This window comes from Saccopteryx bilineata, chromosome 7 (assembly GCF_036850765.1).
Source record: "Saccopteryx bilineata isolate mSacBil1 chromosome 7, mSacBil1_pri_phased_curated, whole genome shotgun sequence".
Taxonomy (NCBI): Eukaryota; Metazoa; Chordata; class Mammalia; order Chiroptera; family Emballonuridae; genus Saccopteryx; species Saccopteryx bilineata.
In genome coordinates, this window is record NC_089496.1 from 78,360,792 (window position 1) to 78,383,439 (window position 22,648).

The 22,648-nt window shown below is 44.4% G+C and overlaps 1 protein-coding gene across 1 annotated transcript; it reads right to left on the minus strand.

Annotated features, from left to right (window-relative positions):
* Positions 1-1,043: 1,043 nt before the first annotated feature.
* Positions 1,044-12,507, minus strand: ANKRD1 (ankyrin repeat domain 1). The gene is made up of 9 exons (XM_066239519.1): positions 12,370-12,507; positions 11,527-11,706; positions 10,167-10,304; positions 9,935-10,042; positions 8,316-8,414; positions 6,449-6,547; positions 6,115-6,213; positions 5,882-5,980; positions 1,044-2,339 (listed from the first exon to the last, which is right to left on the minus strand). The coding sequence occupies exons 1-9, from the start codon at positions 12,394-12,396 to the stop codon at positions 2,229-2,231; spliced, it is 960 nt and encodes a 319-aa protein (XP_066095616.1). The 5' UTR covers positions 12,397-12,507; the 3' UTR covers positions 1,044-2,228.
* Between the last annotated feature and the right edge of the window lie 10,141 nt (positions 12,508-22,648).

Here is a 22,648-nt window from a genome sequence, read left to right on the forward strand (position 1 = left end):
GCCCATCTTTTCCCATAATCTTGCCTCTTCCTATGTTCTCTGTACTGCCTGGAATGTTCTGTGCTTGAGTAACTCCAGGTTATCTTTCAGACTCCCTGGAAAGCCACTACCTCAAACAGTCTCTATAGAAATCCCCTCACTCTCACTCCATCAAATGATGTGCCTCCACATCTTAGACTCACAGCACTGTTGTTTTTTTGTTTTGTTTTGTTTTTGTTTGTTTTTGCTTTATTGTACTTTCCACAGATATTTACTAATATTTATTTCTGTAATTATTTCTTGGTATTCATCTATTCCAGGAAGGCAGGACAGGGACAATCTGATTTTCTCATCACAGGTCTTAGCACGTGGTCCAGCAAGCAGCTAGAGACAAAATTCTTGGAGGTCAGGAGTGACTCACCAGGTCTGTATTCTTGTGAGAGGCCTTGGCCACCGCTAGCTACCTGTCCACAGTAATTGTCAAACCTTAACTGGTCCATCTGATGGAACTTAAGGAGCATTGTTGAACTTGCAGTAAGCATTCTGCCCACCAGGGGTCTCTTTCCCCCATCACTAGGCCAAATGAATTTACACTCCTTTGTTTTTTTTTTTTTTTGTTTGTTTGTTTTTTGTTTTTTTTATTGATTCATTTTAGAGAGGAGAGAGAGAAGGAGGGAGGAGCAGGAAGCATCAACTCCCATATGTGCCATGACCAGACAAGTGCAGGTTTCAAACCGGCGACCTCAGCATTCCAGGTCGACGCTTTATCCACTGCACCACCACAGGTCAGGCCACTCCTTTGTGACTTGATGGTTTTCCCAGCCTTGCTGCCCGAGGTGGAGCTGTGGCATACCACCACCTAGCATCACCTGGGAGCTCGTCAGAAAGGGAGAATCTCAGGTCCCACCTGAGACAGGCAGAATGAATCTGCATTTTAACAAGGTTCTCATGTGATATATATATTAAATACTGCTGTTCTACAGAATATTCTTAATCCGAAAAACTTGGAGAACTAGAAACAACTCCATCTAAATGGCCTTTTCACTTACAGAAGTATTTAGAGGTTTAGAGTTTGTTTGCTTTTATTATGAATATAAAATATACATACGACATAATACACATGTACACATTTACAGTTTTCTGTTACTTTCATATTTTTTGTGCAAATGCCATCCTGCATGGCCCAGCCGCCCACTCCTTCCACTGCCCTTCGCTTACACGCGTGACATTCGCTTCCCTTGGTACAGCGTGTGACTTGGTAAGAAACACCAGGCTCCACAGTAAAATGGCTGGCTTTTCTGTCTCTCTTCACAGAATCTCTTCCCTTCTGTTCCCATCACTACATGCCTTCCATGGCCTCAGACTTCAGGAATAAAATATTCAGGAGCTAAGAGGGCTGCAGTCATCACCTTTGTCTTTTAAAAAACACCTCAAAATACCCGACAAGAGTGGGGTGACAGGCCCTGGCCGGTTGGCTCAGCGGTAGAGCGTCGGCCTGGAGTGCAGGGGACCCAGGTTCGATTCCCAGCCAGGGCACATAGGAGAAGCGCCCATTTGCTTCTCCACCACCCCCTCCTTCCTCTCTGTCTCTCTCTTCCCCTCCCACAGCCAAGGCTCCATTGGAGCAAAGATGGCCCGGGCGCTGGGGATGGCTCCTTGGCCTCTGCCCCAGGCGCTAGAGTGGCTCTGGTCGCGGCAGAGTGACGCCCGGAGGGGCAGAGCATCGCCCCTGGTGGGCGTGCCGGGTGGATCCCGGTTGGGCGCATGCGGGAGTCTGTCTTACTGTCTCTCCCCATTTCCAGCTTCATATAAAAAAAAAAAAAAGAAAAAGAAAAAAAAATTTAAAAAGAGTGGGGTGACACTGAAGTATCACTGAGAACGCTGCTCATGAACATGATTTCAGAACTATCTACAGGAGAGCTCTGGAGTGATACAGATTAAGCTTTGCACACCAAACAACTGATCACAAAGGATCCGAGCATCAGTGGAATTGAAGTACTTTTTTAAAATACATAAATAAATAAATAAATAAATAAATAAACAGAAATAAATACAAATAAATAGAGTGAGTTTTGCTAAGGAAGATTTCAATACCTATGTCCCTGTGCTTTCTCAAGATGTTATAAGGTGCAGCTAAGCCACAGGTTGATGAGGAGAAGCTGGACTTGACAACTAGTCGCGCTCTTCTTTGGGGCCGCGCCTTCCAAATGCTGGTGAACGGCAGCGGGCGGAAGGCCTGTCGTCGTTTCTCAGAATGCAGCTATGCGAGAGGCTTTGTAGGAGTTCTCCTTGAGGCTGTCAAATATTGCTTTGGTTCCATTCTGCCAGTGTAACACCAGATCCATCGGGGTCTTCCCGGCCTAATCGAAGCAAACAAGAAAACTTGACTTTCAGATGCGAGGCACCTATAAATTCACATCCTTTGTGTGTGTGTTTAATGGTAATGGATGGATGGATGTTATGGAAGTGTTTTATGCTTTTCTCTCTGAGTGGCTGGCATTTTGTATTCAGACCAGTCCTTCAGTGTTTTTCACAGGAATGCTTTTGGCATTTTAGATTAGCAATGTTTTGTTTTGTTTTTTTCCTATGGGACTATTTCAGGTATTAATAAAAATCCCCAGTTTCTATCAATTTGAAAAATAATTCCTTGATTGATAAAAACTGCTAGTAACAGCTGCTTCAACACCTTGGTTTAAATACTCAGGTACTACTCAGTACGATTACTGTTCCAGAGATTTTTCACAGCTAGTTACATTGAACTCTCTCCCAGGAAACTTAATTTTGTGGAGGTGATGTCAGTGACCTGTATAAATTAATTTTTGACAACAAAACTTTTTTCCTTTTGAATATGTATCAAGATATTTACAGGAATTGAAATCCTGTCACCACTCAATTCTTGTCTTGAAATATGAGAAATTCTAAATATTTTTATCTATTCATTCAGAAGTCTGTCTTTAACCCAGAGATTGCAAATTGTCAGCTTTGAGATGCAAATAAGTCTAGGGACCTGTTTTGTTTTGGCCCAAACAGAGCTTGGGTTTTTTTGTTTGTTTTGTTTTGTTTTTGGGACAGAGACAGAGACAGAGAGGGACAGATAGGGACAGGCAGACAGGAAGGGAGAGAGATGAGAAATATCAGTTCTTCGTTGCGGTTCCTTAGTTGTTCATCGATTGTCTTCTCATATGTACCTTGACAGGGGGCTACAGCAGACCGAGTGACCCTTGCTTGAGCCAGCGACCTTGGGCTCAAGCCGGTGAGCCTTGCTCAAACCAGATGAGCCTGCGCTCAAGCTGGTGACCTCGAGGTCTCGAATTTGGGTCCTCCACATCCCAGTCCTATGCTCTATCCATTGTGCCACCGCCTAATCAGGCGAGCGTGGGTTATTTTTTAAATTGGAATTAATTGTCAACAGTTGGAAAGTAAGAGATTTCCCAGCTGAATTTGTGATCTCTGAAAAAAATTATAAGAGTTGGCAGCATGATACTTGTGGTTCTGCAAAGACACAATGGACTAGATTGAGGAAGAGCCTCCACCTTTAAAAGTTATGTACACACTGGCCCTGGCCGGTTGGCTCAGCGGTAGAGCGTCGGCCTAGCGTGCGGAGGACCTGGGTTCGATTCCCGGCCAGGGTACACAGGAGAAGCGCCCATTTGCTTCTCCACCCTCTGCCGCACTTTCCTCTCTGTCTCTCTCTTCCCCTCCCGCAGCCAAGGCTCCATTGGAGCAGAGATGGCCCGGGCGCTGGGGATGGCTCTGTGGCCTCTGCCTCAGGCGCTAGAGTGGCTCTGGTCGCAATATGGCGACGCCCAGGATGGGCAGAGCATCGCCCCCTGGTGGGCAGAGCGTCGCCCCTGGTGGGCGTGCCGGGTGGATCCCGGTCGGGCGCATGCGGGAGTCTGTCTGACTGTCTCTCCCCGTTTCCAGCTTCAGAAAAATGAAAAAATGAAAAAAAAAAAAAAAAAAGTTATGTACACAGATTACCGCAGCCACCCACTTAAGTTATTTATATGATCTGCCTGGCCCCTATGTATATTGAGTTAGTGGCCCTGGGACATTCACTCTGGAACTTTTCAACTCTATAGCATCTTTCTTGTGCAACACATATCAGCAGACACGAAGACAGAGGTTTGGACAACAGTACAATAACATATTGTGTGTTATTTCCACTCCCTTTAGGAGTTTGTCCAAAGCTTATTGGTCTTTTTGGGGAACACTGAACTATTGGGTCAACAACATTAATAGATCCAGAACCCTCATGCCTGGGTCTAACTGATAGAATGTTGAGATCTATTTGTATAATTTGGGCTATTCCATAAATTTTTTGCGCTCTTCCCTGTAGAAATCTATCTCCTGATTTTCTGGCAACTTATACAAGTCTCCCCAAATCTGCAGGCTATTTATCTCTGCTGGTAGTGTTTCACTGCCTGAAGAAAAAAAATCATATTTTCTGCAGCTTTGGACATTTTATTGAATCTACTCTTTTTCTGATATTCTATTTAATTTATTAGGTAAGATGGACCCCAATATCAGGGATGAAGGAATCCTCCTGCTAACACTTTCCCACCCCAAGCAGCAGTCTCTGTTTCCTGCACTGAGCCTTTGTTCCTATAACCAAGCCAGTTTTTCTAATGATAAAATATCCTTCTCAGTCTCACAGTAACACAGTCAGGAGAAGAAATTATCCACATTATATGATCGCTGGGATTTTCTTTTCCTTCTTTTTTAAAAGTGTTTCTCCAAAAGCTTTCAAGTTTGGTTTGGTTTGGTTTGGTTTTCAGTAATTTACACCCTTTCTTCTGGGTGATATTTTTAAAGCTTATATTAGATGATGTTTGTCTGGAAATTGAGACCGTGAGAAGTTGGTGACGTTCTCTGCTTACAGATGAAGCTAAATTGATACATACTGTGGAAGGGACTTACATAAGCATTTTCTGGGTCTAAATATAGGAAATTATTTTGAGGGATGTGCAGATAAGTCAAAGTGGAGAATGGGTGGAAATTATCGAAAAAATATAGGCAAAAGTGCAGCTGCCACCGGAAGAAAGTGGTGACGGGTCGTGCTGTTGTAAGAAGGGGCGGAGTGCTCAGAATCACTCGGACTAGGTATTGATGAATTTGAGTTCACTGGCTCTTGGCCGCATTGACCACCGGGGAATTTCAGAGCACTCCAGGAGTGGTGGGGGTCTGTATTCCTGTCCAGCTCAGGCCTGGCTCAACCAGGATGGCCAAGGCAGATTGCACTTGTGTTTGTGAAGGTGGACAATCTGACCATCTTTTATTTTCAAGACCAAATTTTAAAAGAATTATTAAATGTGGTATCAGTCACTATGGCTTCTCCCACATCTGACCAGGCGACCGGAGTCCTGGCCAAAGTTAGCTGTGATGAAATGGACAGGGGTACTTAGACCTTTAGAGAAGATCCCTGAAATACTACCATTGTGGGACTATTTTCAAGTGTGAGAAACGTTTTTCTAAATTAGAAATCAGCCCTGGCCGGTTGGCTCAGCGGTAGAGCATCAGCCTGGTGTGCGGGGGGGACCCGGGTTCGATTCCCGGCCAGGGCACACAGGAGAGGCGCCCTTCTACCTCTCCACCCCTCCCCCTCTCCTTCCTCTCTGTCTCTCTCTTCCCCTCCCGCAGCCAAGGCTCCATTGGAGCAAAGATGGCCCGGGCGCTGGGGATGGCTCCTTGGCCTCTGCCCCAGGCGCTAGAGTGGCTCTGGTCGCAACAGAGCAACGCCCCGGAGGGGCAGAGCGTCGCCCCCTGGTGGGCGTGCTGGGTGGATCCCAATTGGGCGCATGCGGGAGTCTGTCTGACTGTCTCTCCCCGTTTCCAGCTTAAGAAAAAATAAATAAATAAATTAGAAATCATGCAAGCAGGGTCCCTTGTTTGGAGCACTTACACAGTTCTTGATGTTGAGGTTAGCGCCGTACATAATCAGGAGTCTGATCATCTTGTAACGGTTCAGCCTGACAGCGTCGTGCAGGGGCGTATCTCCTTCCTAGAGAAGCAGAGCGAACAGACTAAAGGTGAGCCTGAGGACCAGAAGCGGGTCCCGCCAGGGTACCCGGCTTGAGGGGTGATTCCCAATCAGCGAGGGAAGCTGTAGGAGTGCAACCCTGCCCGGCTACTCACTCGGTCTTTGGCGTTGAGGTCGGCCTCACAGGAGATCAGATGCTCGGCGCACTCATAGTGGCCCGTCCGCACTGCCACGTGCAGCGCTGTGCTGAGCAGCTGGGAAATGGAAGAACTCCGTTGGTTTGCTAGGCCTGAGGACCCGGGTTGTCCCAGACCCCGAGGCATGTGGAGGGCCAGAGTGGCCACTATGGTACCACACACACAGCATGGGCTCTCAGCGGATGGCGAAGGGGGTGGAGGAGGGAAGCAAGGACTGGGAAAGAGGACTGGGAAGAGGGAGGAGGAGAGAGGAGGAGGAGGATGGGACACGGTGCAGGAAGAGGAGAAATACCTTATCCCGGGCGCTGATTTTTGCTCCTTTGTTCAGCAACAGCTTTAAGACATCCACGTTTCCTCCGCGGCTTGCCCAGTGGATGGCTGTGGATTCAAGCTATATTCAGAAGGTAAAAGGACCCGAGTTAATGTAAAGAGGAAGGAGTACTTGGTTTCTAAGGCCCAGGAGCACTGGCTTTGCTAGAGCACCTGGTAGCAATGGTTGATCTCCGTCTAGATTCCCAGTTCCAACTGTTGTAGTTGAAGGCTCTTTGCCAGATGTTTCAGCTAAACTAAATGTGTGTGAATGTGAGTCTGTGCACTCATGTGTGTACATCTGTTGTGTGCATCAGTAAGAGGCTCTTAATCTAATAAGTATTTATTAAGAAGAATAAGAACTACAACTTGTTGAGAATTTCCTTGTGCCAACGTGGTACTGCCCGCTCTAGACATATTGATCTTCCTGGCAACACCATGAGGTAAGTGTTAGATGCTCATTTTGTGGATGAGAAGAACAGTCTCCAAAGGATTCAAGATTCTTCCCCAAGGAAACACAGCTGCTAAATGGCAGACTAGATATTCAAACTCACTTCTGCCTGGGCCTTTGAACTTCGTTTGCCAAATAATGTATGCTCAAAAGTTCTAGCCTGACCTGTGGTGGTGCAGTGGATAAAGCGTCGACCTGGAAATGCTGAGGTCGCCAGTTCGAAACCCTGGGCTTGCCTGGTCAAGGCACATATGGGAGTTGATGCTTCCTGCTCCTCCCCCCTTCTCTCTCTGTCTCTCTCTCCTCTCTGTCTCTCTCTCCTCTCTAAAAATGAATAAATTAAAAAATAATAAATAAATAAAAAGTTCTAGACAAACGTACTTAAAGCTCTGGCATAAAAGAATAAAAGAAGTCTCTTCCGGAATATTTTAATCTGGACCCACCCCCTCTGCCTGTGTCCTGTTGTTTTTTTCTCATCTTTTGTGGGTTCTCTGCTGTCCTTTGCCGGGACCGCTTCCGCGCCCCAACGGTCATCTCGCATGGTCCTGCACGCGGCGCCTGCTCGCAGAGGACCCCTCTTCACCGCCTTGTCTGGTAGGTCCCTGGCCTTTCAAATCCCACACTCATGAACTTTAGTGTCTTTGTGCAAAGTTGTCTGTTTAACTGGGGTTTTTTGTTTGTTTGTTTTTTGTTTTTATTTGTTTGTTGTTTTTGGTTAAATATGACCACACATCCTTTGAACTTTTGATATACCTTTCCCACTTTACAATAAAGTCAAATTGAGCTGCTTTTAAGTATAAATAAAGCATTTCCCAGCTCAATTTCTGTTCATAAAATATGCTGCATACTGGTCTTTATAGAAATCACGGTGGTAGAATTGAGGTCTGAATAGCAGCTGGTTTCCATAGATGCAATTCACTCAGTATGCAGTGTAGCCGCCTATCACATCTATGAAGTTGGCATCTACCATATAAGGTGTGCAGCTAGAGAGCTCTGATTCACTGCTGGCAGCCAAGGGGCCGTGAGCAGACGGCTGCGTATAATGGAAGAACGGGAATGTTGAAAGGCCAGTGTCGACTGTATTTCTTCTCAGTAATGCTACTGACTTGATAATGACCCAACTCTCTGATGAGGATATTGAATTCTTCTCAACAGCTTTCACTTCCTTCTTTACCCTGGAACACTCCTCTCCTTTTCGGTATGTATAAAAAAAAATACTTTTCACATGACCTCGTCTCATCTCCCAACTTCTCTTTGTATGGAGAAATAAGCCTTTGCTTAGTTGTCTCAGATCAATTTCCAATCTAATCAGCCCAGTGTTTCATTGTAGATTTTCTCCAGCTTCATACAGTCTACTCATTTTGGCTCATTTCCAAGCAAAAAAATATATATATTTTACCATATCACGCAATTCGATGTTGGCTCCAGCTTCCAATAACTTCTCCACAATTGCCAAATGTCCTTCCAGGCACGCTCTATGCAGAGCTGTTCGTTTATACTGTCAGAATAGAGATTAAAAGAAAGAGAGGGAGGGAGGGAGAGAAATGCATATTAAAATGTGCATAAATCCTTTCTAGGAAGTATGAATCTGGAGTCTCAGAACCTAATAGAAACTTGAGTGCTTCCTTATGAATTAGAAATGTCCAATCCACTAGAATTGTATAACTAGAACAATTACCCTGCAACTGAGATTTGAGCTTTCTGCAGTATATATTTCTAAATGGCTACATCGAGGCGTGTGAACTTAAAGGTTCAAAATGACCTAAATGCTGATTTTTTTCCTCACTTGTATTTTGTGCCTTCGTTGATTGTGTAGTATTTGTCATGCAGATCAGACCATTTTCTTGCATCTGGGACTGTTGCTAAGTTAAATATCAAAGAGTGTTCTATTCATTTTAAGAAAATGGAAGACTCATTTTTAGTTCAACTTCAGAAATGATTTCCCATTTCAGTTCGTGGGGGAAAGAATACAAAAAGGATCAGTGATTTCTTCAAAATTGGCTTCATACAAATAGATGAATAGATTTAAAGCTGGAGCAACTATAGGCATTATTTTACTCCAGTGCCCTCTGAACTCCAGTCTCTAGATTCCCTGTCAAGAGCTGATGTGTTTGGGTCCAATCAGAGGTGATGGTAGTAATATATTTCTGCAAAGGTGATTTCTTGGCCTTACCTTACTAAAAGTCTATCCCAAGGATCTAAGAAGGTAAATATAAGGTCTACCGGAACGCTCTGTCCGTTTCTATCACAACGTTTCGACACGTAAGCACATGTTTATTTGGCGCATGTGTGCCTCTCTATTTTTATCACTTCATGTATACATACTGATGTAGCAAATTAACTAAAACAAAGTTGATTCACGTTAGTCTTATGTGTGAAGCGATAGTGTACCCATGGCTACTGATAAAGTTCATTTACGCCACTAAGTTTTACGAATTTCAACAAGGAAGAAATGCTACAGAAGCATGTCTGTCGCATCCACCATATTCCCCTGGACTTAGCACCCTCCGACTATCACTTGTTTTTGTCCTTACAAAATTTTTTGAAGGGCAAAAAATTCAAAAATGAAGAAGATATCAAACAAGCACTGGTTCAATTTTTCACATCAAAAGATAAAACATTTTTCAAAAATGGGATATAAAATTGCCCTCGCACTGGCAAGAAATCATTGATAATAATGGCAATTATATTATTTAATAAAGTTTATTGACGGTAAGAAAAATGTGTATTTTGTTTTATTCCAAAAATGGACAGAACTTTCCAGTAGACCTTATACAAAGTGAAAAATCAGCCGAAAGTATACGAGTGCAAAAACTGAATCAATCCATAACACTAATCCAGCTTTCTTCGGGCAGGGGGCACTATACTCTCCTATTATGCCGCTGGCATATGTGGCAACAGCTGGGGAAACTCTTTCAGGTGGATTGATTTTTGGCAGCATATTAGCAAGGCTGCAGGAAAGCATAAGAAACACAAAATTAATGAGCTGGGCTCTGCAGTGCTTTGTATAAGCCTTACCTCATCACAGACATCTGGATTGTTCTTGTCCGACAAGAATTTTTCTATTACTGGCAGTTTATTCTCTAGGGAAGCCTTCAGAAACCGAGGCACATCCACAGGTTCTGTCTAAAGCCAAAATAGGGTGAGAGCTACCGTGAGTCCCAACATTCAATCAAACCTTCCACAGATATGTTTTCCCCTGTAGCATACATGCCAGATGCGCGATACTACAAAACCAAAGAGCCCTTACGATGATTTCAGGCTCAGGTGCCTTCACAACCGGAACTTTAGCCTTCCTGTATTTTTTCTTTTTCTTCAGTTGAATGATAACTTCAAGGTCTTCTAAATTTTCAAGCTTTGATCTTTGTTCTAGTTTTTTCTTCTTGAGCTAAAAAAAAGAAATTAATATTTCAAAATATGTTGGAATTCTACTGACAAGCAGTCTGGTTGTGTCTAAACGAAATCTGAAAGGTCTGAGATAAGCATGTGAACAGTTGGAGCAAAAAAAATAAAAAATAAATAAATCTTTGATTTTGATTCAGTGATTTCTTATTCAAGTATTCGGGGGTCTGATTTTTTTGACTAATTGCTTTCATCGCCACTTCTCTTGCATACAGTATCAGCTTCTGACTAATTGCAGATAGGATCTAGTCTCTAAGTGATGGTTTTTATAATTATTGCCATAAACAAACCCCAGATTTCTGTGGAAATTTTTTTATATTCAAGAATTTTTTAACCCAAGAGAATCCAATAATAAGTGTTAAGCTTTGAAATATTAATGCCAACCTCTTTCAGGCGGTCCATTAAGTAGTGCCCATGGTCCAGGCTGGCCTGGGACTATAGCTCACTCATGCGTGTTTTATCTGCGGTTAGCAAGTAATGAAAACTCACCCACAGCACACAGATCTTATCAACATAGACAGTGGATGCCATTAAACAATGATCCATGGACCACAAACCACATTATTGAGAAAAAGAGATCTCCCTTAGTTGGGAATTAAATAGATGCCACGTGACATCAGAAATTCACTGGATATGTTTCTCTTTCCAAGTCTTTCAGTCAGAATGTGGTCAAAGAACATTCAAACATTGATTCAGACTCTGAAGATCATAATCTTGCCCGAGAATTCTTTTTCACACCTGTCCCTTAGAAGTTGCCTCTTTGTGGGTTCAAGTGTGGTGAAGAAACATATTTGTAATGGTAGCATTTATTTTGTTCCTCTCTCTGCTTCTTCGTGCGTGGCATCTCCTTTCCCTACCCATCCTCAAACGCCCACTAGTGCAGTGGTCCCCAACCCCTGGGGCCGCGGACCAGTACTGGTCCGTGGGCCATTTGGTACCGGTCCGCAGAGAAAGAATAAATAACTTACATTATTTCCGTTTTATTTATATTTCAGTCTGAATGATGTTTTATTTTTAAAAAAATGACCAGATTCCCTCTGTTACATCCGTCTAAGACTCACTCTTGATGCTTGTCTCGGTCACGTGATACATTTATCCGTCCCACCCTAAAGGCCGGTCCGTGAAAATATTTTCTGATATTAAATCGGTCCGTGGCCCCCAAAAGATTGGGGACCACTGCCCTAGTGGCTTCCATGAAAGGTTCTTACCTCTGCCTGTCTTTGTTTCTCTATTTCCCACCACTGCTCCCCAAGGCTCAGGGAGTGGGCTGGGAGTGTTTTCAGGTCCTCCTGCTTCTCCAATGTAACAGCAGCTTCGTACTCGCCATCTGTGAAGTCCTCAGGAAGGAACTCCCTCGTGTCCCCACCGCCATTCTTCTTCCCCGTGACCTACATGGGGAAGAAGATGGAAAGAAAGGTCAAAAGTCGTGGGGCAGGGGCTGGGGCCTCCCTCGACAGAGGATGCTGAGGAGGCCCGCTCGTCCCTGGTGGCGGTCCCTCTGGCAGCTGTCCGGTCTCAGCTGTGACGCATTGCTGCAGCGTCCCAGGATTACTTCCAGGTGCTCGCCTGCTTAGTTAAATCAAGGTTTAGGTTAGACCGATATGTTCAGATCCACTTTTAATCTGCTTAATTACATTTCTCCTAGGAAAATCACAACACACACACACACCCCAATTATATAAAATTCTTTCATTTTAGGTATTTTTGATAACTCTTGGCCTTGAGCTGTAAATCTTCCAGACACGTTTCTTGCAATAGAACTTCCCCCCTAAAGCATTTTGTTACTGACATGTGGTTCTACACTTCAGCAATACAACAACAACAAAAAAAAGATAATAAATAGGAAATATGTAGATGATTCATTGCTGCCAGCTCCGCTTACAATTTCACTCATATCGTCACATAAATTCAACCATTTTCCATATACAACATTTTTAGAGTACCTGTGCATTATGTCTGAAAGAAATAATAATAAAAAAACATTTCCATTTTTAAATTAAAACCAAGACTGAACCAGCTTTCATTGCATAGAAATAATGTATCTTACGTACCAATTCTTCTACTTTCAGCATCATCATGTTGGCCCGAAGTCCGTCTGTATGTTTTTCTCTCCGTGGAATGAATCCCTTCTGTGGGCCCTGCTGAGCTCCGCCACACCAGTCAGCTTATATAGCTGGAGCCGGGTGAGATAATCTTCCAACCTGGGAACCCGAGTAACACCCCCCGCCCCCACCCTCACCCCCGGCCAACTCAGAGGCAGGTGAATTTTCATTCCAGACGCAGCGTCTGGGAAGCAGAAGAGGGAGGGGGATGACAAGTAACCCCCCCTGAAAATGTGAATCAAGAAGAAATGTGAGAGGGCCGTTCCTTTGGCAGTGACCACAGCGCTCAGCAATGCAAGTCATCCTATTTATCGGGAAGCCAGGGGACAGCTGCCTGCTGATATTGCACCACAACACTGCTCTTTTCCCTTCTTTGTCAGCTTTCATATGACTAACTCTATCAAGAAGATGTAAATACCCTGCATATCACACTCCCAATAATATCTTTCTGATAACCAGACTTATCAGCTCTTCTCTTGTGCGGAAGTGGGTGCCTCAGGACATCCTATTCCCATGGGTCAACAGCCTGAGAGGAAAGGATCATGTTTGGAACTCTCCAGAGTGATGTCGGGGCCTAAAAAGGCCCCGTGACAGGCCATCTTAACCATCATTATAAGAAACTGAAAGCATTCAGTAATGCGCTGTTGTTGTATGGCGTCACTGGCTGTAATTAGTGTATGACATACTTACTGTCTTCTAAAACAGCATACTTTACTGGAGCAATTTTTATTCAAAAAGGATCCAAATAGTCCCAAGATAGATTATGTGAGACCCGTAATTAGCAACAGTATGACCTTGATTAGGTCATAGAACCCAAGTTCTCAGACGCTAGTTTAAAAGACACCTGTGGGAGCTTATCAGAAATGCAGATCCCTGGGCCCCTCTTCAGAGCATTCTGAGTATGTGGTGGGTCCCAGGAATCTGTATCCCTTACGGCATCCTAATTCTGACACATCGAGGTCTGAGATGCACTGTCCAAGAAGCCGACCTGCTTTGGGCAGGAGTGAAAAAGTCTGTTTCAAGGTTCTCATCTCCAAGGTGTTAAATTATGTAACAATATTTAGGTCCCTTTATGGTTCAAGGAGAAATGGGTTACTATCTTCAAAGCCACTTAAAGCCTTTTTTTTTTTTTCAGTAAAAGGAAGAGGGTAAGGAAGTATCAATGAGGAAGTTTTGATTAGGATATTGTATTGACCTTTCTATGTGTACGCTAAGCTCCTTCAAACTTACCCACTCAACAAATGGGGCTGCTATTCTCTCCTGCCCTCTTATACTAATTTGCCCGTGGATGGTTTCTCTGGAACTTTCTGAATGAGACATTAACTCCCAAAATCAAATACTAGCCAAGAGGGAGCCTCTCAGTAACTCCTGTGTCTGTTCTGGTCTCCTAATATTCTCTTCTAAAAGCGATTTTATGTAAAGAAAACTCCCTGGTGATTTTTTTTGAGGTGGAGACAGCTATTTCCGTGTTCATTTGTCTCTTTAAGAAAGAAGAGGCCGTTTGAGCTTTTCCTACTCCTTCTTATGCCTTTTTGTTCCAGGTCAGACCCGAACTGAGGGGAGTGTTAGGAGACATTCTGGCGGAAGGGTTGTGGGTTGTTTATGAGTCTGGAATATGGAATCCCAGAGCTATCAGTGTCCCCAACGTTAGAGCATAACCAATGCTTTTGTTTTACAGGAAGGATGCCGAGGCACAGAGACATGAAGTAACTTGCTGTAGATGCACAGCTAATTGGTGGACTCTAGGTTTAAGAGTTTTGATTCCATCCAACAGAAGCAGAGACTCATTGAGCTCAGAGCAGGATTTCTATGACAGTTCACACCTAGACCCACTTAGGGCCCAACCAAAATGGTTAAAAGGCTCTTCAGTGTTCAAATCACCTGAAAGAATGGAGATAAAAGTTGGTAGGATGGCTCATCACGCCCATTCCTTCCTCTAGTTATTTAATTATCCCCTAGATCCTGGCTGGTTCTGTACAGAAGGCTCCAGAAAGCCTTGAAGCAAACTTTGCAGAGGATGACACTTGAGGAAGTGTTGACTGAATGGGCTGAACTTTAAAAAAGGAGCAAGCTGGGCAGATGCTCAAATATCCTCAGGGCCAGCAAAATCACAGCTGGGTCCTCCTTCTCCTGTGTTGATATATTTTGTCATAAAACACAAGGGGATTTGCTTTTCAGAAAAAGATTCCCAATATATTTAGCTCTCTAACAACACATAAGGCAAAATTGAATTTTCAAATCGTTAAGTCATAAAAATTGAAAACAAAACTTGTCAACTTGAGGAGAGTTCTCTGTCACTTGTTTTTAAGGAGCTTCCTTCCTGTAAAAGTGCACCTGGCAGGACAGATTCTGAAACTGGCGTATTTGGCTTTATTATAGTCTCAGACTAGGCGTAACCTTTTCTTATCAAGATGAGTTACAGCAACAAAGCTCCTAGTTAGTTCTACAATCATTTAGCAACCAGTGCCAACAATCTATGACCATAATGAGCAGGGGACGGTCCCGGAGTTTTGCCAGAGTTAGCACGCAAGCCTTTTCCCAAACCTCACCACAAGATGGATGCATTTCAGCGAGACCAGAATTATAATCTTATTTACAGCTGGAGAAACTGAGAGACGGAAGAGCAGGGTCTAAAGCAGGGGTCCCCAAACTTTTTACACAGGGGGCCAGTTCACTGTCCCTCAGACCGTTGGAGGGCCGGACTATAAAAAAAACTATGAACAAATCCCTGTGCACACTGCACATATCTTATTTTAAAGTAAAAAAACAAAACAGGAACAAATACAATATTTAAAATAAGAAACAAGTAAATTTAAATCAAGAAACTGACCAGTATTTCAATGGGAACTATGGGCCTGCTTTTGGCTAATGAGATGGTCAATGTGCTCCTTTAATTGACCACTAATGAAAGAGGTGCCCCTTCTGGAAGTGCAGCGGGGGCCGGATAAATGGCCTCAGGGGGCCGCATGTGGCCCGCGGGCCGTAGTTTGGGGACCCTTGGTCTAAAGCAACTCACTGCTGTCATCCAGGTTTTGAAAGACATGCCAGATGCCACCTGCATTCATGTGTAATGGCTCAACGCCAAGGACAATCACATCTTACCATATTTTAAGATACTTCTACTCAGACATTTTGTTCTTCTTATTATATTTCCTTAACTATATTAAGTAACATATAAATTTGTTTTGTTGAAAATTAAAATAGTAGAAGGTTGCTTAATTGCAACCTTACTGAGTGTGGGTCTGCTACGTGATTGGTTTTTTTTTTCACTCAATAATTTGTCTTAGAGATTGCCTCCTACTAGCACAAACAAATCAATCTCTTTATTTTAAATAACTTCATGGATTTATTTCCATGTGTGAATATAATAGGATTATCTATTTCACCACTCTCATATTTATGGACATATAGGCTGTTTTTCAAAACGGTCCTTTTTATGTGCTACATTCCAAGGCACTTTAATAGTACATAAAGTTTCATTGTTATTAATACTCTTTGTCCTTTGAACACCTTCCTTGATACTAAAAGATAGGAGTTCCAGGCCTGGAGCCAGATTGGGACTTGGAAGACACCTTGTTCCGCAGTTGCACTTACAATTGCTCACTTTGTCATCCCTCTTAATAGCCTCCCCAGGCCCAGCTGCTACTCACCTTTCTTGGCTCAGAGAAGTAGCTGACTTTGCCTGACTAGAAATGCAAGTACCCTTCGCGCCAAGCCCTGGTTCGGTTACAGACTCGAAAATTCCAGAGGGAGGTCACAACAGTGAAGCAAACAAGGCTCAAGGTTGTTTCCTCTTCTCCACCAACCAGGAATGGAAGAATCACCTGTACTTGAAAGGCTAAAAGTTCTGAGCCATTTTGAGCAGGAACTGTGGCATCTGCTTTCATCCCTTCGTAAAACACAGAGTCAAAGTTAAAGTCCTCTCTCTTCCCCTGTCCAGGACCTTGGATAGAAGAGGCATGCACACGGCTGGAAGCAACATGGTACAGCTTCTTGTTGTGGTTATCAGTGGCCTCCAACGTTAGGAGCAGGCAAAGGCCATCCGTATCGCTCTTGCCCCCCAGACCTAACGGCAGGTGCCCATTGCAGTAACTAAGTGTGTCAACTCAGATTCTGCCACACATAAGAGCCCCCTGTCAGTCAACAGCCACACACAGCACACGGCTGTTCTGTAGACTCAGCAGAGACAGCCTTCAGTTCATTTAGGCCCTGGACAGTGTCCGGCTTAAAGGTTCACTTCAAAATAAAGGAAATCACATTCTAGCAGCAGATTTCAGGTAATCTTCTAGTCTTCAGATGACAGGACCTTCCATATGTGTCTAACCCAAGGTCTGACACAGTCCTACACTTGCCATGGGCCTAGGACTCCAGAGGGCTAGAACAGTGCCTGACATATCATGGGGCTAAATATTGATATTTAGCTGATGACTGGCAGAAGTCTTGTATTCTTTTCTAGCACAATACATATCTCAAATCCCCCTTCCAATGACAAACAAAAAGTAGCATTTTTAATGCTAAGTAACAAAATAACCCTCTGTTACTAATTAGAAGTAAAGATAAAGTGCTTGTGGTAGGCCCACAAAATGATATTTTCTTGGTAGGAGCATGGGCAGCTCATTAGCGTCTTTTAGGGGCTCCTCAGATGTGCGTTAGCATTGCCTAGGGCAGTGGTTATCAGGGTTAGGTGTGCCTGAGAATCCCTGAGAATCAGCTACAAAACTTATTAAAGTTACTAATGCCCAGGCTTCACCCAGGGAAATGAAATGAAATCTTTGCTCTCAGGTCCAGATATTGCCTTTTTTTTTTTTTTTTTTTCTGAAGCTGGAAATGGGGAAAGACAGACAGACTCCGCATGTGCCCGACTGGGATCCACCCGGCATGCCCACCAGGGGGCGATGCTCTGCCCCTATGGGGCGTCACTCTGTCACGACCAGAGCCACTCTAGCGGCTGGGGCAGAGGCCAAGGAGCCATCCCCAGCACCCAGGCCATCTTTGCTCCAATGGAGCCTCGCTGTGGGAGGGGAAGAGAGAGACAGAGAGGAAGGAGAGGGGGAGGGGTGGAGAAGCAGATGGGCGCTTCTCCTGTGTGCCCTGGCCGGGAATCGAACCTGGGACCCCTGCACGCCAGACCGATGCTCTACCACTGAGCCAACTGGCCAGGGCCAGATATTGCCTTTTTTTAAAAATTCTTCAGTTTAGTCTAATTTCTACCCAGCATTGAGAATACCACCATGGGATATAAATTTCAATGAATATATATGTAAATATACATATATGTATTCTTGAAGGTGTAGTTGGCAATCAAGCCATCTTTATTCCTGTCTCAGAATTGGTTTTTTTTGTTGTTGTTTGTTTTTTAGCGAAAGAGAGAGACAGACAGACAGGGACAGACAGGCTGGAAAGGAGAGAGATGAGAAGCATCAGTTCTTCATTGCAGCTTCTTAGTTGTTCATTGATTGCTTCCTCATATGTGCCTTGACCAGCGTCCTCCAGCAGAGCGAGTGACCCCTTGCTCAAGCCAGCGACCTTGGACTCAAGTCAGCAACCTTGGGCTTCAAGCCAGTGGCCTTTGGGCTCAAGTCAGCAACCCTGGGGTTATGTCTATGATCCCACACTCAAGCCGGTGACCCTGTACTCAAGCTGGTGAGCCCGTGCTCAAGCCGGCAACCTTGGGGTCTCAAACCTGGGTCCTCAGCATCCCAGGCCGAAGCTCTATCCACTGCACCAGCCTGGTCAAGCCTGTCTCAGAATTTTGATTGTTAAAAGCTTTGCCTTTACTAAGCTTGTGGGAAATACACACTCACACACAATTTACTCATTCAATATTTCCTTGGCTCTATTATGTGTCAGGCGCTTTTTTAGAGCTGGGATACACGGAGAGACAAAGTCCTCTCTGCCCTTGTGGAATTTTCCCATGAAGTGTTAAAGGAAAACTGCAAACAACATAATACTCTTCTTCCGGGAAGCCGAGGAGGGTCAGGAAAGACAGCAGTTGTACAGGGAACTGTGAAAAAGGAAGGGTATGGGATGAGGTATTAGGGAACCTGGCTTTTAACCCTGGCTCTGCCCTGCATCTAGTTGAACAAGTCCCCTCACCTCTTAGTATTTCAAATCTTCAAGTTACCAAAGGACAGCTTTCAAAGAAATGATTCCTGGGGCCCTAACATTTTACTGAGGTCTCAAAGCCACTGGATCAAAAGATAGCAATAAACCTTAATGACTGCAGCATCATACGCGGACAGCAGAGTTGATTCTCCAAAGCCTCTAAAGTAGGAAATGGTCCATATAGCCTTTCCCAGCCCAGTGTATTTCAACCACTTGTAAAACATGCCCCCACTAGATAAATGTAAAAATCGCATACCTTCCATTAGTATGAATGGAAATGTCAAAATCAATTTGGGGACCAAACCAAGTCAAAGCAATGGTAATTTTGAATATGCCTTTCCAAACTTTCCCAAACCTTAGAGATTTTGATAAAGTATCTTCTCCCTTCCCTCCTCTCTGAGAATCTCTGCCCAAATTCTTGCCTTTTCTAGAGTCTGTGTCAAAAAAAGTAGCAATAAAAGGTCAGAAAGGGCTGTCAGTGACTCTATACTAAAATTCTTATTTCTTCAAAAAAAAAACGGTGTTTTTTTTTTTGTATTTTTCTGAAGCTGGAAATGGGGAGAGACAGTCAGACAGACTCCTGCATGCGCCCAACCGGGATCCACCGGCACGCCCACCAGGGGCGACGCTCTGCCCACCAGGGGGCAATGCTCTGCCCCTCCAGGGCGTCGCTCTGCTGCGACCAGAGCCACTCTAGCACCTGGGGCAGAGGCCAAGGAGCCATCCCCAGCGCCCGGGCCATCTTTGCTCCAATGGAGCCTTGGCTGCGGGAGGGGAAGAGAGAGACAGAGAAGATGGGGGGGTGGAGAAGCAAATGGGCGCTTCTCCTATGTGCCCTGGCCGGGAATCGAACCCGGGTACCCCGCATGCCAGGCCGATGCTCTACCGCTGAGCCAACCGGCCAGGGCAAAAATGGGTTCTTTTTGAGGCTTCTACACCAATTCTTATAGTTTTACTAAGGCAGAAACTTTACCAATCAACATTTCTGAGACTATGAGTGGACTATTACAAATTCGAGAAGAATGGGTATGTGGGAGAATCAGCTAATGTGAATGCCTAATGATTCTCTCTTCTGACCCTAAACTTTCTGAAAAGCTAAACTTACTTCATGAGATGAAATTTCACTGAATGGACAGTGGGATGATGGAAAGTTTATATTGAAACAGTTTTTTAAAAGGAAGTCTGATTGTCATAGTAATGCTCTGAAAAGATTTCTATGCAACCTTGGAACTACTTCACATCCAATTACACAGGACATCTACTTGGGGTGAGAGGTAAGTGCTTCTGCGACTACAAACATAGAAAGAAAATCCATTTATCCTTTTTAGTCAATTTATTAAAGCAGGAGAGAATTTTTTTTTTCCAAAGTGAGAAGAGGGGTTGGGGGAAGGCAGACAGACAGACTCCTGCATGTGCCAAATCAGGATCCACCCGGCATGCCCACCAGGGGGCAATGCTCCCCATCTGGGGCATTGCTCCACTGCAATTGGAGCCATTCTAGTGCCTGAGGCGGAGGCCATGGAGCCATCCTCAGTGTCCGGGCCAACTTTGCTCCAATGGAGCCTTGGCTGTGGGTGGGGAAAAGAAAGATAGAGAAAAAAAGGAGAGGGGGAAGGGTGGAGAAGCAGCTGGGTACTTCTCCTATGTGCCCTGGCTGGGAATCGAACCCAGGACTTCCACACACCAAGCTGATGCTCTACCGCTGAGCCAACCAGCCAGAGCTATTTTTTTCCTTTTTTTTTTCTTTCTTTAAGGGAGGGGCCCCAGGCCAGCAGGGGAGGAGAAAGAGAAGGTAGTAGATGGCGAATAAGAAACAGGTTTTTGCGAAGGGAGGGGCAAGAGAGTTTGGAGTACGTGGAGAAGGAAAGATTAGGAATGGAGGTTTTAGGTGAGGTTTCTCTGGCCAGAAAAATGCCTGCACGGTGGAACAGGTGGCACAGAGATTAAGGACAGGTGCACAAATAATGAGAAGCTGTGTATGTAAGAGATCTCCAATCAGTTCCCAGCTTTTTTGGCGATAGTTAAATTGGTGAGGGTGTTAACACCGAAAGTCCCTTCAGGAGGCTAATTCAGTGGGTTCTGTGGCCTGGCCACAGCGGAGAAGAACAGTTTCTCCTTCTGTAGGGAGGGAGATTCCTGTGCCCCAACAGCCGCACTCAGTTCTCGGAGGGGTCAGACTTGAGCATTAGCGTTCTAAAAACTCAAGGTCCAGCCACAGATGAAAGTGGATGTGCTTGGGGACAAGCACACGCACTCGGACGGACAGAAAAGACTTCCCTGACGTAGCTATGGTTTCAGACAGGGAGTCTCAGAGGAAAGAACTGAGAGGAAGGCAGAGGCAGGGGACTTACCGCACCATGCGCCGAAGTGGGTGTAAGTTTGGAGATCCTGGTTCTTTCTCCTGGTTCTTTCTCGGAGGGGAGGAGAAAGGAGCGGTCCTTGCGGACTTCTAACTCCTTCCGGGTTTTCAGCACCAAAATGTAAGGTATTTTTCCCCGCCGAGAAGGAAGGAACGGGCCAGAGCCACCAAGTGTGGAATAGCAAATGGCTTTATTGGGTACAGAGCGCACATCCCGCCCGGCAAGGTTCCCTGGCCCCGAAGAAAGAAAGATGGAGGAGAGATGGAGGTCAGGGAAGTTGCCCAGAGCTATTTTTAAAACACAATTTCTGACTTCAAGTAAGGAATATTAGAAAAAAATTTTTTTAGTGTAGTTTGGAGTTTCCTAATAAAAGAGAAAATACTGCAAGAAATCTTAAGTATGAGTTTTTTGGGAGGCATAGAAATTTAGGGCCAATAAAAAACACTGAGGGTCATTGAGTCCATTCTTTGGTCATCAGGAAGGGCCAGACTCAGGCAAGCGGGACTTCTTCCTTTAAAAACTAAAAGCCTCCTTTTGTAAACATCCCAATGCTTAACATCTCACTGCCACATGGTTTCTCATGGTCTACTAAAAGCTTGGCAGCCTAATCTGTTTGCTTTTAGGAGAAGCTCATTCTAGCTTCAGGAGAGACCATCACCATCCAAGACATTTTTTGAGCACTTTTTTTTACAATGAGTCTTGTTAGATCAAGGGTAAAAGCTAGAAGATGAAGTTCTGCCATGGAAATCTTACAGCAGCTACCCCCTTCCATTGGCTCAAAACCATTCTTAGAACTAGGTATTGTCAAGCTCTTCAGAACATCAAAGTTTGGAACATAGAAAGGGCTTCAATCTATCCTGCCCATCCCCTCATTATATATCGATAAATACATTAGAACAAGTAACAGCTGGAGAAGCTAAGTGGTTAAGTCTTCCTATGTCCAGGTCTAATTTAAAGTATCTCAGGACCCTAGCTGGTTGACTCAGTGGTAGAGTATCGGTCCGGATGTATGGAAGTCCCAGGTTCGATTTCTGGTCAGGGCACACAGGAGAAGTGACCATATGCTTCTCTACCCCCCCCCACTTTCCCTTCTCTCTCTCTCTCTCTCTTCCCCTCCCACAGCCAAGGCTTAATTGGTTCAAGCACATGGTCCCAGGCACTGAGGATGGCTCTGTGGAGCCTCTGCCTCAGGTGCTAAAAATAGCTCAGTTGTGAGCATGGCCCCAGATGAACAGAGCATCAGTCCCAGATGGGTTGCTGGGTAGATCCTGGTTGGGGCGCATGCCGGAGTCTGTGTCTCTATCTCCTTTCCTCTCACTTGGAAAAGAAGAAAAAACAAGTAAATAAATAAAATATCTCAGTATTTTTTTCCCCACAAAGATATGATAGCTGAAACCTACTGTTTGACTCCCTTCGAAGTAAATATCCATTTATGTATTTTTAAAAGTGTTTTCCATCTCGCTCCTCCTATAAAGAGTTTTATAGCTCTTTCACTTTAAAACAAAATATGTATAGGTTCCCACTCCTTGAGAAACAGCTGATTCCAGGTTTGGAACAGGGAAGGTACAAGATGAGCTCAGACTATCTCCTGCTAGGTAACAGGCTGGTGCTCATGGACCAGTGGGGACTTGCTGAAAGGAACAGCTGTAGGGGTTCATACCACCTAAATTTGGGAGATGTTGAATGTCACAAAGAATAATGATGTTAACTTATAAATGGAAAAAAAATCTATTGAGTCCATAATGATAATAAATAAATAATAT

Coding starts and splice junctions, on each gene's coding strand:
- ANKRD1 (XM_066239519.1), bottom strand. CDS start 12,396: ATGATGATGCTGAAAGTAGAAGAATTG. Junction 10,305..11,526: donor AGAAACAAAGACAGGCAGAG/GTAAGAACCTTT, acceptor TCTTTTTTTTAG/CTCAAGAAGAAAAAACTAGA. Junction 8,415..9,934: donor ATCCAGATGTCTGTGATGAG/GTAAGGCTTATA, acceptor CTATTCTGACAG/TATAAACGAACAGCTCTGCA.